At 38.4% G+C, this 17,492-nt stretch overlaps 1 protein-coding gene across 1 annotated transcript in view; it reads right to left on the reverse strand.

Annotated features, from left to right (window-relative positions):
- The window catches only part of ROS1 (ROS proto-oncogene 1, receptor tyrosine kinase), a gene marked incomplete at both ends in the record, with an annotated part of 76,560 nt that extends 59,585 nt beyond the window's left edge, over window positions 1-16,975 (reverse strand). The window contains 13 exons of the mRNA XM_081997112.1: window positions 165-676; window positions 1,216-1,313; window positions 2,471-2,655; window positions 3,720-3,842; window positions 6,217-6,293; window positions 6,966-7,167; window positions 7,643-7,781; window positions 8,952-9,100; window positions 9,800-9,860; window positions 12,620-12,646; window positions 13,297-13,356; window positions 15,046-15,099; window positions 16,853-16,975. Of these exons, the coding sequence (XP_081853238.1) occupies window positions 165-676; window positions 1,216-1,313; window positions 2,471-2,655; window positions 3,720-3,842; window positions 6,217-6,293; window positions 6,966-7,167; window positions 7,643-7,781; window positions 8,952-9,100; window positions 9,800-9,860; window positions 12,620-12,646; window positions 13,297-13,356; window positions 15,046-15,099; window positions 16,853-16,975 (1,810 nt within the window). The remainder of the gene's footprint in view (window positions 1-164; window positions 677-1,215; window positions 1,314-2,470; window positions 2,656-3,719; window positions 3,843-6,216; window positions 6,294-6,965; window positions 7,168-7,642; window positions 7,782-8,951; window positions 9,101-9,799; window positions 9,861-12,619; window positions 12,647-13,296; window positions 13,357-15,045; window positions 15,100-16,852) is intronic.
- Window positions 16,976-17,492: the final 517 nt, after the last annotated feature.

Raw genomic sequence — 17,492 nt, forward strand, 5'->3', positions numbered from 1 at the left:
TGGCAGATCTTGGGTTAAATTTTTCAAACTGAGGTAATTCTACATCTTCCAGCAGGGTTGGCTATTGAAGTTACCAAAGCCCAGCATCAGGAAAAGGGAAACCAGGAATTCATTCCTCTAGAGAGAAAAGGATTGGACTTTCAGGAAGAAACAACTGAACTTACTGGTTCCAATAGTGTGTTCAGGTGGTCTCCAGCTGATCACAGCTTGGTCCAATCCAAATAGCACCGTGACAAGCCGAGGAAGAGTCGGTAAAGGAAATGGCTGAGTTGATGCCCCATAGAAAAGCAAGTTGCCAAAGCCAAAGTACTCTGGATACACCAAATTGCAATCCACAATGTACTCATTGAAGCTAGAACTCCCCACTGGAGAGACCTCCTCATGGAAAACTGCCCAGCCATCTGTGACAGTAAATGTGTTATCCTCATAAACAAAGCTCTCCATGTCATTAAGTGGCACGTGTGATCGCAGTGTATAAAATTCTGAACCATCAAGAAAACCTGACACAAAGGCCTGTTCTGTTTTGTTGAAGAAAATAAGTCTCTTAGATTGGAAGTTGATCATGAAGTCTCTCAGAGCACTGGATTTCACTACTGGTGAAGCTGTGGAGGCAGTACCAGGAAAGAGTGGAAGGTTTGCTCTGTATATGCCATCCTCCAGGAGACAGAAAATATAGCTGGCCATGGAGCAAAACAGACCCAAATAACTACAGTGCAAGAACTCTGTAGATGAGTCACAAATATTTTAACAGTTTAGAGATGTGCCTATCTTTATGCAGACAATAGGAAAATGCTTTTGGCACTATTAATACACATCCTGGGAGAATTAAACACATCACTTTTTACCCTCTGGGGATTTGGCTGGCAGATTATTGGAGACTATTCTTCCATAATACCTTGAGTGTTAAGCATGGACATTTAAAATGCATAGAGCTTCACAGTCATAAAAGCACTGAATGTCTGAAAACCAAATTTCTGCACTGGAAATAATTTACGTCCTCTGCTAACACCCTAAGGAAGAAAACGCAGAAGACAACACTGCATGGTGTCACTCTTGTTCCAGTTGTTTTGTAGTTTGTTATTTTTTGCCAATTGCACTTTTGTTTTGGTAAGGCCAGAGTTTGAAACAGGAACCTAGATGACTAATGAAGGGAAGAAAATTAGAGAGGAGCTTTATAGCACCTTTGACACCAAGTGCTCGAAGGAGGACACTTACCCATTATAGGGATCAGCTATAATCTTCCTAGGGGATGTCACACGAAGAGGAGTGATGTCTTCAGCTGCTGTGCAGTTTTCTAAATGGCAGACATGTATCTGGGGAATGAGAAGAAAAACTGGTGATGCATTCATAGGGTGTTTGCTAATGAGCAAACAAGCTGACCCGAGATTCCTTCAGGGGAACCAGACAATGAAACACCTCTCTCACAATCCTAGGTCCTTACGGGCTCCTGAGTTGTCAGTCACCCAAGTATAACACTTGTACACAAGTACAAATACATCCATGACAGCTTACACTGAAAGAGCTGTCTGTCAGCCATCCTCCTCTTAACTTCCTACCTCTAAGCTGGAGGGAAAAGCCCAGTTTGGGGGCTATAGGCAAACTGTACTTTGAAAACAATCTGGCAGGGAAGGGAAAAGAGGGAAGGAAGTGCTTTTCTGATCCTGGGAGCAATACCTTGGGACTTTAACCAACCTGCAATGGATTCAGAAATCCTTGCCATCAGTCTGTTCATCTACAGCTGATATTTATCTTTTTATCTCTACTGCTCTTCCCGTTCCCTGTTCCCTGAGCAGTAAGCAAAAAATCAGACATGGCAAGAGGATTGCGGGAAAAAAAAAATCCCCCACTAACCACTCTAGTCCTTTGTGCATTAGAGTACTACAGAGGTACATGCAAAGTCTGACCATTAGAGTAATTGATGTTTTATGAGTAGGGAATCAAGTGCAGGGTTGTCATCTACATTTTTACTTCAAGCTGAAACAGTTGTAATCTGAGCAGTCATCACTGGTATGAAACACTTTCCCTCTTGAACATCTTTTGCCAGTTATGAAGGGCATTATAATCACTAACTAGTTATCTGACCACCTTCCGGAGGCAGAACAGGAACTGAACAGGCTATATGGAGAATCAAATAACAGAAACAAAGTAACTTATATTGGGTATGAGGTGGGTGTGAAGTTGGTCTCAGAAACAAAACAGTTAAAACCAAAGCTTTTTATGTCCTAAGGAGAAAAATAAGGCAATGAGACAGAGTTCCATATAGCCTGTTTGCTTTAAATATGACCTGATATTTAAGCCTTTCTTCTTTTTTAAAACTCTGAAATAGTTAATATTATTAAAGTAAAAAATCTGTTTCTATAATTATATTTTGTGCATGCATATCTATATATAAATTTGATTTTCTCATGTAAAATAAATCACAGTAATGTTTCAAATGAAATAAGAAATTAATTAAGCCCTAGAGCAATACCTTTTCATTCATGACAAAGTATATCCTCTGGTAAAGCCAGTCTACTGAGATGGACATAATATTACCCCAGCCAGCATAAAAGAGCATTAGGTCAGATACATCAGACATATTTGCAGCTCCTTTCACCCAGATGGAATTCCCCTCAGAAAAATAGACAACTTGGTGATAAACATTCACAGAAATTCCTAAAAATAAAAAGATATGTGGATACAGGTAGTGTAAGAAATAAGTTTCATTTTTTCAGTTATTTTTTCTACTTGCCTTAAAAGGAAATATTTTTTAATTTGCTGGGGTTTAGTTTCTGCCAAATTGCTCTGCCTCTTAACGCAACATTTGCAACCCAACATCACTGGAAAAAAGTTAACCGTTTTTTCTCCTCCACTTCTAGGCTTCTTTCAGGTAAGAAGAAAACTTTCCCATTTGCTGTGTAAGTGACATTATTATAGACAATTGTCCTTCAGAAAGGTAATCGGACAAAAAGAGTATATGTAACATGCAAACCAGCTGACACTGATTGTCCCTCTCCAGGGCAAACAGATGCAATTGGCATCTCCTCACAAAGCACTGTTCAGTCTAGAATTCAAGCTGACATTATCTATGCCACCCCTGTACTATCAAAGGGTATTTAGTCAGGGGCAACATTCACTTTCTGGAGTCTTTGTGGCTCTGTGAACTTCAGTAGGTAAACTCAGATTTCCACACTGTCTCCAAGGACCAAATACAACACCAGTTTAAATAAGAAACATTAGAGTGGCAAGTAATTTGAGATAACATGGCTGTCTGTTGACTTAGGTTACTAAGTGCCTCCTTATAGAGCTCTCTTCCCCAGACTAGTTAACACACTATCATACTCTTCAGCCAGTATATTTTGACACTTTGTATTATTTAATTCTTAAGTTTGAAACACTTCAACTCCCCATATTCACGTTGAGAAAATACCATCATTAATCATAGGGAAACATCTGCTTTGGCTTCGTCTTACCTTAATTGAGATACCTACTCTGTAAAAGTCCAGGTCTGAAATAGCTGCCTAGATTCAGTGAAGGTTGCAATGGGGAGAACAATTCATCTCTTCCCAATGCCTTTCATTTCAAGTAGGTCAAACCATGTCCTGAAAGTTCCTCTTTCTCCCCATTGACTATAAAAGGAGGCTAGATACTGTCTCAGGCTGTGATGCATTCTGTCCTTGGTGAACACAGAGGTCCAAGTCATACTTGAGAGAAAAGAAGAGCACCTGATCTGATTTTACCTGTGATGTTATGTTGTATAATACCATTTTGCAGGCACTGGGCAGCTTCGAGGAAGTGTTCTGTGTATCTCTTCCTTAAAGACTGGTTTCTGGATAGGAAGAGCCATGCTGATTTTTCCTTAACTAATAAACAGAGAAATTCATAATTAAGATAGATGACTGCAGCACAGAGAAGAATGTTGCTAACTCAGATACATCATTAATAGACATGCATATACACATGCACACACACATATGTACATGTATAAATATATTCTTACACTAGCAACGACAGACTAAAACTTAAACTCTTTGAGTGTTGAAAGTGGATGGAGTTATTCACCACTACATTGCCTTCTGGCTCCTCACCCAAGGCTCCTCACCCAATTCATTCACCACATTAATTTCACACCATCATTTCCTGTAACAGTAGTGAGTCCCTAGTGAGGGAAAGTAAGCTGGAGCAAACGAGGCCCTACAGACTCCTGAGTAAACAAAGGCACTAAGTCATCCATGTAACTCTGAGATCCAGCAGAAGTAGGATATTTAATGCCCCTGAGCCTCTTTGAAAAGCCCTGTTAAATTAGAATATTACCCCACAGAGCTGGGAAAGAACAAGGCAAATATGTTTATTTCATGTATTTCACCATGCTGACCAGTGATTTTTTCAAGGTACAAGTAGTTTTCACAGATAAAGGTGATAATGGGATAATATGATCTGTGTCAAAGTTAATTGTTTTTTTTTAATAAAGTCACAGATTTTAAAGTCTAGAAGGAGAGCTTGGGTCACATAACCTGACTTTGTACTTATACATGCCCAAGTAACTTACATCAAAACCTCTGCAGCAAATCCATACATTCTGTCTGGGCTATGCATAGCTCTGGGAAAGATAGCTAGTCTTGCTTCTGAATCTCAGGTCCCTGAAAATCTAGCACATCCCCTGCTAAATTAATTCAAAAGGTACTTACCTTCATTTTAAAAAGTGGTGCATTATTTTGAGTCTGAATTTGGCTAATTTCAGTTTCCAAACAAACCTTCCTTTTTTTCCCCCCCCCCCTCTAGTTTAAACAGCTGTCTGCTATCAGATATTATTTCCTCCTATGGGTATCACGAGACTGTGATGAAATGCTGTCTTAATTTATTCCTGGATAATCCACATCATAGATTGAGCTGCATGTGTTTCTCACATAATGACTCACACCATGAGTCATTTCGGTAATGATGTCTCCAGAGCAGAGTACAAGGGGCCAATATCACTTCCTTATCTCTTTTCCAGTGACATTTCTTGCAATCTAGCCCAGAGATCAGATTCTTTCTCTAACTCTTCTCAGATCTACACAGCTCAGTACCTGATGCAGTAACACCATTCCTGAAAGTGATACATGAGGAAGGGTTGCTCCTGTTCACTTTAGCACAGAGAGAAAGCATATGCCAGTGCAATTCAGGGGGAATCAACTGAAGTTTTATGTGGTGACTAGTAAAGGGAGGTGGGGTGGTTCCTCACCCCCAGGAGCTGTTTTTTGGGGGAGTAGTGTTGTTTGTTTGTTTTCTATCTTAAATTAGTTGGTTGGTAATTGGCTTGACTTAACGAATACAGTCAGATGTACCAGTCTGGACATTTCACAAATGGCACAAATATTTATGGCTCAGTGTCAGCCAACCCTAGAGCAAGCCCCTGCAGAGTCTCCAGATAAGGACATATCAGTGTGTCTAAGCTATTACAAAAAAAAAAGTTGTATTTTAAAAAGCACTAGAGAAGCTGTAAGTTCAATTTCTCTAATCAATAGCAGAAGACTGGCAATTCAGAGACAGACTTAAAGTGTTTGCTAGAGCTGAAGAGTTTCCAGGTGTTCAGCAACTGGATTTCTTCAGGAAGAGAGGAGCATCTTCTGTTTTCTCTTCTAAAGATGCATTTTGGTAACATTGATTTCATTCTCACTTGTGCTCTATCTCAACATGTACCTTTCTCTGGCAATTAATTAATATTTCTGCAATTCTTTAAGTGATACCTATAGTGTACCATTACTTTCATTATCAATTAGTTAATATGGTAAAATAAATACAGCCATGAAAGAGCAACAAAATTTGATATGATTTCACACATTTGGCATGAGATAACTGAAGATGTTTTGACAAAAGGGTTTCATGTTACATATTTAATATTATTAGAAGAAATACATTTGTGTGTCACCTGTTAAAATCTCATCAAGAAAATGGAAGCATGTCCTCTCAGTCACTGCCTTAGACCACTGAGGTGTTTTTCATTTGTAGTACAACTCAGGCCAAATGTGTTCGGGCCCACCAGCATCTTGGGTTATTACCATGCTGTGTAGCCCAGTAATGTCTACAGCTAAAGAACAGGACTCTCTGATATGCTATTGACTGCAGTGTGCAACTCCTTGTCATGCACTGTTTACAGTCTAAATATTATTCTCTTCTGCTAGCTACAGGGCAGCTCAGAAAACGTGACTTTGCCCCCAGGAACAGAGAGAAATAAGGACTCTGCTGCTCCTGTACCTTTGGATTCTGGGGTTGTGATGTTGGCTTCAGCAGGGGGTCCAGAACCAACCTCGTTAACCGCCACAATACTGAACCTATGGTAAACCAAAGAGACAGGTTTTGGTTTGCAGGTTTCTTTTGAAAGATTGCCTGAGAAACATTTTATCAAGTAGGGCAGCTGCTACAGAAGTGCTTGACTTTTGGAAAATGCCCATTTAAATATAACGCTCTGGGAAATTTATAATAAAAATAAAGCCACCCGGACTCTGAATTCCCCAAAGGCGGGACAACAACAGAATCTTCTCAATTAAAATTCAAAATGGGGTTTCAGACTCAGAAGAGCAACTCAATTGCATTTCAGGGGAAGATCTGTATTTACCAGTATGAGCAGAATGTAGGCCTTTGTGTTTAATAAATATGAAGGAATTTTTCCAGATGCTTAAAGGACAAGAGAGGACTGCTTTATCATTCCCTGAACATACTGAAAACATGCCACAGAACCTTAAAAAATGGAAAAACAGCAGCTGAGAAAATGTAGTCTGCTGGCCCTATATCAAATTGCTTTTCTTTCTTCCCCGTCTGACTTCCACATAAGCAGCCAACTCACCTGGAATAACTTTGTTACCTCAAGGAAGGTACCCCTGCTTTTGGCAAGAACATAAGTAAACTGTAATTGTGCAGAAGTGGTATTTAGGCATACCCTGTACTATTTGGGCAAGAAGTGCTACGGCACACTTGGCCATGTTGGTTATTGTTTCTTTTCGTACCTGTAAGTGTTGTTTGGGAAGGTGGAGTAGAACTGAAAGCTATGCCCTCTTGAAGCTCTCAGCAATTCATGATTCTCACTGGTCAGGAGCAAGTTATACCCAACAATCAAGCCATTTGGAAAAAGTGGCGGAGACCAACTAACTTCAACAGTGTTTGGACTTGAACTCTGAATATCTTTAATGACAGGAGCTGTCGCAGGAGCTGCAAGAGACAGAAATGACTGACTCTGGGATGCCATTTAAGAAATGAATGTTTTTTCTTTTTTAGGTACATTTTTATTTTTCATACCTTTTAACTCATTTATACTAATAAATATGATTAGGAACAGCATAAAATTTCAGCAACAATTAACTTTTTTTAGTGTCCAGGAAAATGTGTGTGCATTTCAGTCAAAAAGTTAACATGCACAAAATTATCCAATGTGCCCTCACAATTTTGACCATGTCCTTTTCTGTGCACGTTTTTAAAACTAAAAGCAGGAAGGAGCCCTAAATATTCTATTTCAAACAAAAAGAGCCTGTAGTATTTTAGTTTGGTCTTCTGCAACTACCCAACAGACAACATACATATCGTTCTGAAGATTAAGCATCAATGTTTTCTGTGAAAGAAACAACAAGAAAACCTAAATGTTTCTGATATGGTCCTGAAAGATGAAATTAATAGTGCAATTCATTACCTCCAAAAGCATGTGTCCGGTAACTGGGACTAGATGGAGAATGGAGCTGCAGCTGAGATGTAATGATCCAAACTACTCGAAACACATATTCTGTGAAGGGTTGAAGGTCTTTGACTGTATATGAAGTTCCAGATAGTACCTAGATTAATGCACAGACACAATCATTTCCATTTCTTCCTCCATCTGCAGCTACTATGTAGGGTGTTATCAGGGAAAAAGAGTTCTCATATAACAACATACATATTTCAGAATACAAAAATACACATCCTAAGTTTAAATAAGTGGAAATTCTGGGAGTTATTTTCCGCATAGACTTTGATTTTCCATTTTTACAGAACTTTTCCTCTTCTCTTTTCTTCAGAACATGCTATCAAATCTAAACAATGAACAGATGGATGGAAGGATGGATGCAATATAACAGTAAATGTGAAGAGTAAGGTAAAAAAACTAAAATAATAACATATTACGAGCAATGTATTTTAAACTTTTGATACATATACTACAGGTTTAAGATCCACAGGTTCCTAGTTACCCTAAAATATTTACAGTCTGAAGTCATTCTTCCCCACTATTTCACCAATGATTAATTCAGAACTTCCTGCTTAGCAAATTGTCTTTACTTTTGATTTGTGGCACCAACTTGACAGGTTCTGTAAATTGTTCCAATAAAGATGATGGCAAGATAACAAGTGCATAGTTGACGCAAAAGAACATAATATGAGAATAACTGTACTCAGTCAGAACAAAGGTCTGTCTAGCCAAGTATTGTGCCTTTGACAAGAACCAAAAAAAGTTTCTCTAGGGAAAGGTATGAAAAAAAGGAAAGCCGACAGTGGTATTTCTCCCAAATACTCTCAGTCTTGGCATTTTATAAGCATGGCTCAACATAAAACAATGGCAATGTTTGCATTTAGTAGAACTCAATTTTTTCTTCCAATAATTTGTCCAGTCACTTTTCAAACTCTATTTAGTGATTTTAGTAATTTTAATATTTTAGGAGTTTAAATTTAGTAATTTAACATCCACATGAGCCAGGAAGCAGCTGAACATTTTAACTACATATTTTGTGAGGAAATACCTTCATATGCTGGTTCTGAACCTGCTACCTGTTAGTTTCCATCAAGGTCCCTAGTTCCTATATTGGAGGAAACAGGGAATAATTGTCCACTTCTCACCTTCTCCATACTACTCAGGATTTTGCAAACTTCTTCCATATGCCTAACATATTATCCAATATTTTTCTAAAATAAAATGAAGAACAGAGAAGAACCTATTCCCTTGCAAAGTAAAAGGAAGTGTCCTTCTTTACCTCTGTGTACCTCCAGTCTCCCGGGAGCTGATTGAACTTCCACTGGATAATATATTTCACCCCAGAGATGTTAGCTGGCTTCCACCCTAATGTGACACTGTGGCTTCCAATAGTAGATGCAAATGGCGCTCTGGGCTTGTTCAAGTAGTCTGAGGGGTACATACAATACAACAGTAAGAAAAAAGCTTTCATGGAAATCTCTAGGTTTTAAGGGTAAAAGCCTATTACCCCACACACTTGAAAGCTGTGAAGCCAATAAAAACACACAAAAGAATATATTGAAAAAGGTGCTGAATAAATCACATGAGATTTTAAAGACAGTTTGATAAGTAAGCCTGAACTGGGCCAAGCTCAATGTGAGTAAATGTGACTACAACTCTGCACTTGTGTAAATGCAGTTTTAGGTAGAGGTACTTAGCAAAATTCTGCTGATTAGAGACCTAGAAAAGGTATGGGAGACTTCTGAAGAGATTTTCAAGGGGTCTACTTCAGTAGCACTGTATTGGCCCAGTTGTTCCCACAGAAGTTGCAGGAGCTTTTGGCAATGATTTCAAGAGAGCAGACAGATCAAGGATGGATGCTTGACAAAGTATCGTCTTAAACAGTTGAGATTGGATTCAAAAAGTCTCATGTCCATGAAAGGGAGGGCAAAAATGTTTTACTATAAGATAGAGTTAACTTCATTGTATTTGTTAAAAGAAAAAAGAAGAGTGGTAATTTTCTGATGAATCAAAACACTCAAGACATTCCTATTTTTTCAAAGAAAAACAGATAACAGAACAAGACTATAATCTTAAAACTGAATTTATCAGACTGTGAATGGGACACATGACTCTATTCAGACTTACTCTGTGCTTCAACTCCATATGCATCCTCTGCACGGCTACAGCCAAACTTACAGGAAACTGTCTGTGTAGGGTACAGAACTCACTGGTTAGTTTTGTGTAAAAACAAACTTCCTCATAGAATTATGCAGACACATTTTAAATACATAAAAATCCTGTGGGCATCTGAATACATACAAACCCTGTGGAAATCATTACATTTGTTCTAAAAAAATAAAAGTACCACAAACTCATTCCGAAGAGCTTCCCAAGAGCTTTTTCATTAATTCAGTGGGGACTGGATTAGAGTTATCCTCCTTACACACTGTCCCTTTGTGGAAAGAACAAATATGGGGCTTCATTAAAGTTGGAAATAAACTTCAGTGACAACCATGGAGTTAGGAAGTAATGGTTTTTAACATGTTAATGATATGTTCCACATGTTGGATTTCACCCTTTCCCATTTCATGTATTTCCTATGAATGAGCCACATTCTTACAAATTGTACTTTCAGTGAACTTTCAAAATAGTTGAAATTAGTAATTTGTAAGAGCAGCCGTGCCTAATTCACACTTCCTTGTTAGTAGTTAGTGTCATGTCTACAAGCTGCAAACATAACAAATACCCCAGGGAGTGAGTTCTCCACACTTACATCCTAAGAACAGAAAATTCCTAAGAGTCAGTTTAGGTAGGGAACATAGGTATAGTGTTACTCTGCATTATAGGTAGAGAACTTAAGAAGAGGTAGTAACATTTCCCAGGTGGATCTCAGTAGCTTAAAAATTAAATGCAAGACTGAATCTCCTGAAAAGCCAAAACTTTTGAGAAGTGATGGTTGGACAGGCATTTTGTTTGGGCTCATTTTATTCTGCAAGTTCATTTGGCCTATAAAATCTTCATGTATTCTTCATACAGCAGCCACCTTTCAAGTGATAATTAAACTTTAGGTCATTCAGAAGTAATTCATTACATTAAATGAGGAAATTTTTTAATTGCTCTTCCGATGATTCTAGGATATACACTTCCGGCACCCTATGGAAACTGATAAGGTATGCTATTTCAGACAACACTGTTGCAGCTAAGATAGATTTAAAAACTTGCTTAGCAGTATATTCCTATCTACATTATCTCAAATCTAGGCATTCAGTGCCAAGTGCAAGCACTTAAAAAGTTTTCTTCAATGTTTCCATATTCAGAGGAATAAAATACATCCAAGTGAATTACCATGACTGTTAGCAGGCAAAGGTCTGGGTATTAGCAGACATCAGTTAACAACTGTACACTGGAACTTTCTTTTACAGCCAAGATTTATTTAGTTTGTAGTGGATAATGCCCCCAGATTACATGCTGATTCATAGTGCCTTCTGCTTCATTTAACACAGACATTTATGACCATTTGCTTTTAGTCATGTTTTTCTTTCTTCTTCTGATCTTTGTCCAAACCATAAATCCAATTTTTGCTTGAGGTAAGAGGATTACTAAAGCTCCTAGCCCTAGAAATTTTGAGGGAACTTTGCCATCTGCTCAGCCTGAAAACAAGAAATCCTCATATATTCCCCATCGGTCAGAACTGCCCCTGTATCAGCCAGATTCTGCTGCCCTTTCTTGTGGATATTCCCACCGAATTCAGTGGCACTTCCCCGTTCCTAGGTGAGAGACAATATCTAACAGGAGCAATACTACCAGACTTTAGTCCCAAGGTGTAGTCACAAGACAGAGCTGAGCCAATGCCAAAGGAAAAGTCCCACTCTTACTCCCATTCCTTTCCCCTGCAGACTGCAATGACCTGATCCTCTGCATGCAGTGACCTGGTGCTTGCCTGACCATGCGGGAAGTCAAGTCAGCTAGCTGATCCAGTGGAAAAATAATCCTGCGAAAGCCCTTGCAGAGTTAGTGAATTTAACGGGCATATTATGTGGACAGACGAGCAAATGAAAACCCACACAAAACCAACACCACCAAACTCACCCCACCCCCCAATTCTGTTTCTACAAAAGTAAGTTGGTTACTTCTTGGACTGTTCCTACACTCCAAAACCACCATTAAGCACATTTGTAAACATTTGTCATGGTCACAATTTCACAGGTTAAAAAGCATTAAAGAAATCAATCTTTTCAATCAAATTTCCAGCTTGCCAATGGATTTGTGTTCTACCTGGGATTCCCTCCAACCCCTCCTTTGCCCCCATCTGAGTAAAACTTTCATACTGAAGCCTCAAGAGTCCCAAACACAGTCCCACAACCATGTCATCCCCATCCCATCCTACACTCTATGTTCATGCTAACAGGGCCCCAGAAAGGCACCATCTCTTTAGCAGCACTTTTGCCTCATACTTACCATGGTAAACGCCAGCCCATCTGCAGCACAGGCCAGGCACTCCCCATTTGAGAGCTCTTTCTAAAGGGCAACACACCCAGAGTGTGTTTTGTCTTCTAGCTCCCACTCCTTGTTTCCACTTCTCCCCAAGCTAGTGTCATACCGGCCTTAATAAGCATTCTCTCTTGTTCATCTTTGATGGCATTAATGAAAAACTGGAAAGAACAAGACTCCTGTGGGAGCCTAGAACATATTTTAAATAGGTCTGTACTGCGTTCCATACCAGAGTGATTAGTCTGCTTTCTTTAAAGCAATATTCTTTGTTACAGAGCAGTTTTTAATGCAAACATGTCCTTAGGCACCATGCTGGAAAGAAAGGATTCAGGTACTTAACTCATTCTTCAGCTTTAAGGAGCACAAAACAATTGATAAGTTTGTGTATCTACATTGTATTTCTTAGCACTATATGGACATAGTAATGACTGAAATCATGATTTTTTTTAATTGATCTGATAGCACTTAACTTACCTCACATGCTCTGGTGTATGTCTTGTTCTGCCAAGAAGCAAATTAATAAAATGCAGGATTAGCATAAATATAATCACAGAGTATTTTAATGAAATTACACTACAAAACCATTTGCCATCACTGGCAAATAATGAAAGAAGGAAAACCCACACTTGAAAAACCAAAAAGTCAACATTAAAATGATGCCAAGGATGAATGAGCTTCAGGTGTTCAAGAGGTCCAGAAAAAAGAGCAGTTTAAAAACTATCATGGCAATTGTCCCAGACCAGTGTTAATTCTTATCCATCTGGTTTAGTAAAAGCAAGAAATCAATCTCGTAAAGACCATGTTCTCTATTTACATCTGCATATAACTCCAAGACAGGCCCCAGTAGAGTAAAATCCTGAAAAGCACTAGTTCTTTCTCACTGCCTGAAAATCTGGGTGAGTGGTTGAGCTTAATGAACTGTAAAATGTCCTCACATTTTGACAAACACAATGAAAATTTTTGATATTACAGGTAACTCCCATAGCAAGAATTATTATCTTCCCAAAAGAGAAGTTATAAATGTGCTGACAGAAAATATGGATATTACATCTTTTCATAGAAATACTGCTCTGGTTAGGTTTTCCACATCTGCCATTGGATAAGGTACTTGGAGACAAGTGCTATAGAGCCAAGGCTAAGGCAATACTTACACATTTCAGTGGGCAACTGATTTGCACCGTGGCATTCCAAAACTGACATCCCTGTGTGCACTGCAAAGACAGACGATGGTTTTAAAAAGGACTTTAAAATCACATTTTTAAAGAGAAGGGATACTCCAGTGCTAAGAGTGAGGACAATAGTTCAACTTCCAGCTGCAGTAAAATATTCTGCATGACCAAGACATTTAGTTCCTTCATGCCCCAGCTCCTTATCAATAAAATAGGCATCTACAGCACTTTGTAACAAAGGTACTAAATATAACAAAGATGATAGGTACTCAGATACTACAGTAATGGGATTATGTTGTATAGTGCCCTTCTCAATGTAAAATCAAATATAGAACAGAAGAAAAACTACATCATTCTTAGAGGTTGGTTTTGTGCAAAACAGTGGATGTTCACATATATGTTGAGCTCTGGTAAAGGCTTTGACACCCTCGCATGCACTGAGAACACTAAAAGGATTGCAGGGCACCTGAGCAGACTGTGGCTGTCATCTGAAGAGAGTGCTCACATAGCTTGCATAGGCCTTGAGAAGGAGCTAATGCACAGCTTCAGGGGCAGAAGGAACCTTTGGCTGAGACAGTCCACGTTCAGTCTTGTTCTGAGAACAAGTCACTCAGCTAGCCATGACGTGCGTGGCCAGTGGTCCCTCTCTCCCAACTTTATTTTACCACTTGAAGTAACAGATAGGCAGTATGCAGCACAGCCAAACACAGTGGAAGGCCGTTCAACACAAACCCCAGCTCTCCAACAGGCAAGGCATCAGCTTTAAAACCGTGAGTTTTCAAAAATGTAATAAATATCATGTGGTTTGGATTTGATGTTGTAGCTTTTTTTGTTCACTCTGTCCCATCCATTTCTTAATGGTTGCATATATTTTTCCTTTTTAAAGGGAAGCTGGAAGGAAATGACTTTGGAAGCAGGAGACTGACACTGAGCATTGCAAATCCTCATGGAAAAAATAGTAACACCTGATAACATTGAGCAAAAATACACAGTAACCTAAATAGGTGAGTCAACCTTGCTATGTATTGTCATGACAACAGAGCCTTTTATGGTCCCAGCATCATAAATGACCAAGCCTTGCTAGATACCAGGTGCTAAGAGGCTGCTTCCCACTAGTCCCTGTGGAAAATATTGGTGACTGAATTCTCCACTGCTCTTCAAAGAATATGTATAACTGCCAGCTTGAATTGCATTTGAAATCTGAACTAGGAGAATAGTAGCTAAAGTCCTTCACAAGAACACTGCTATGGAAAGGTCATGTTAAGCCAAAGAGCCCCTCACAGTAGGCACAACCATCTGAAGTCCTACAGAACTCTAAATTTTCAACAATTGTAATTTTAAGTTTTCCCCCATAAAATCACTGAGAAAACAAAATGAACTACTTAACTGTACAAAGGTAGCTGAATAAAACAGTCTTGATTCACATTTTGAAGGGAACACTGGTTTTGACTCATTTTCTCCAAAATGAGTGATTATGAACTCTGTAGATCACAAATGTGAACGTGACTCACAGCAGACATCCACACCCTTTACAACTATCTTTTTTGTTTAAAGAAAATGTGTGTCTTTAATAACTTGAGCCAAATCTAAGCACACAACTTACTGACTTATGCCAAATAGGCAACTATGCACATTTATGGGAAGTCTTTGACAATATGAACATTGCACCTATCTTATTCAAATAGCAGTAATGTAAAATGTCAGTAACTAACAAAGTAAACCATTACTCACTGCTCCGGTGACGTCACTAACATTGCAAAGGTTAGTAATTCCAAGTTCTCCTTCCTATAAGAGAAATACATACATTTTTACAAAGATTCAAAATGTTTCCCCCAATTCTTTGATTAAAATACATTAAAGCATCAATTTCTTGTAAAACAAACTTTCTTTGACTAGTGTTTCCTCATTTGAAGAAATTTGTTTTTAACACACCAGTAGCTTCTCACTTGAGTCTAATTTCAGAGTACCATCAAACAAAGACCTTGGCAGAATCAGCTGGTGTTAATTAAATTATCTCAGGTAGGAATTTGGCTCTCGTCTCCCAATTCTGGTTCACTGCGTCAATAACAAATGCTTTGTAAATAAGTTGGGCATAAATGACAAAGCCAAGTGGCTTTGACCTCTTGGGAGCAGAAAGACCTTCCTTCAAGCTAAATGCCTTTTGTCTGGCCTCCTTTTGAACGGGTTTTATGCAGCCATATGGTGACCACCCTTCCTCTCTTGCCAAAAGTGCTCTTGAGCTAAGGTGCCTGTTTTTTCACATCATTCAAAACCAGCCACCACCTGTGAAGTGCAAATGATTTGAGGATATATCTAACAACCTTGGAGAAGCTGAATGTTAGGTCTTAAGTTTTGTCCTGCAAACAGGTAAGAGTGTCCTTAATAAAACAACTTTTAGGAAGAAATTTTCAGCACTCTGGGCACACTGTGACAATAGTGAGAATCAAAGGTGTCACAAAGCACATGTGAACACAGTAAGTAGACTGGAGGCAAAAAGTAAGACATACAACTCTCAGACTCCAAGATTATATTTTCCTTAACTGAACCCCTTACAAAATACATTCACTGAACATGAATGCGAGTTTCCTGTCTTTCAAAGCTGAGAGGAAGAGCAACTTATTTCTTATTCTGAATCAATTTAAGCTTAAATCAAAAGATCCCCCATTAAAGTTATCATGGCATGATAGGCTTCCATCAGGGAAGGCAATTAACTCTTTCACCAGTGCAAGAGTTAGAAATTGTTTTAAAGGAACTGCCAGAAAAATGTATGAAATAAAATGGAGCAGGTGATAGTCCTCTGCAGTAGTGTTCCACAGCTAGTTACTCCTAAGGCACATCATGTATTTTTTACAGAGCAAAGGTACATGGTCTTCTAAACAACATCAGCATTTCAGGCAAACAGAAACAAGGAGGTAAGTCCTGAAAGCCTCATGCAGAATTATTGTTTGGATTTGAGAGGTTTTGCTTATCTTTGTTGTGCATCAGTAAAAGGAAAAATAATAAATTCCACTTGACTACTCAAAGGAACACTAAGAAAGCATAAGATTAAGGAACCAACTACTTACTTTAATACTTAAAGAAATATCCACAATTTAAAGCATAGGTGACTTAAAAAAGAAGCTGAAGCTAGTTCAAGATAATTGTGCAAGCCACAGATTCCCAGCCAATTTCTTCTGAATTGACAGTTTTCCTAGGTTCATATATAAGAAAAGTAATAGACTAGACAGAAACTGATAATCAAAGTGAATAAACTGAAAGAACAAAGGTTTCTCTCCTCCACCCTCCAGGGTCTTTAGCTTTTATAGTAATTTCAGGAGCTGTTGGAACATAAATATACAAAGAAAATGTAAAATGTAATCTAGTTAATGGGATTTCTTCCTTACCAGGTTTCACAAATTCAAATGTTAAGCATTAGTTCTCAAATTCTGCTTTTACTCAGATACGTTGTCTGAAAAAGCTGATATGTGATAGAAAATTCTTACAGTGCTAACAACCATCTGTGTTTCAAAATATTAAGTACAGTTTTCTCAAAACTTACCAGGTTACTTGTACATAAGTTTTGACAATTTTTTGAGAAAGTACAGGACACTGCAGAAATCCATACACAGTAAAAAGCAGCAAGTCTGTTTAGCGGGAGATCCCACAGGCAAATGTTCCTCATAACTTTCACAGGTTCATCTGGCAGTCTGATTCTTTCCTTGACTTGGTCAAACAAACTCCTTTTAGTCTAGATGATGGAGATGCGACTGTGAAGTTTCTGCATTTCAGTTTATTAAATATTTTTTAAATCCTTCTTTACACTCCGTTCCTTCAACAACTTTTCAGCTTCCTGGAGCACTTGTCTTGAAATTGCACAACATCTATTTCATAGTTTCTTATTAAACCACTGAAACAAGAGTTGACCAATGAAAGTCAGCGTATCTCCTTACATAAATATCATTAACATAAAGAGGAAACTAAGTGCAATGCTTTTAATCAGGTGCTCCAAGCAACACAGAAACAGAGAAAGGAGTGAGAGAAAACTGGCCTAATCTTTATTCTACTATGATTAAGCTCTTTCTAAATATTTTCAAGTGGATCCAACTAAGAAAATGTTTGTGATGATGAATAACCTTGTTAGAACACTACAGTTCATATCAGTCAGTACAAAACTGTTAATTAATTCTCTGTTTTAATGA

This window comes from Phaethon aethereus, assembly GCF_964289735.1.
Source record: "Phaethon aethereus genome assembly, chromosome: 3".
Taxonomy (NCBI): domain Eukaryota; kingdom Metazoa; phylum Chordata; class Aves; order Phaethontiformes; family Phaethontidae; genus Phaethon; species Phaethon aethereus.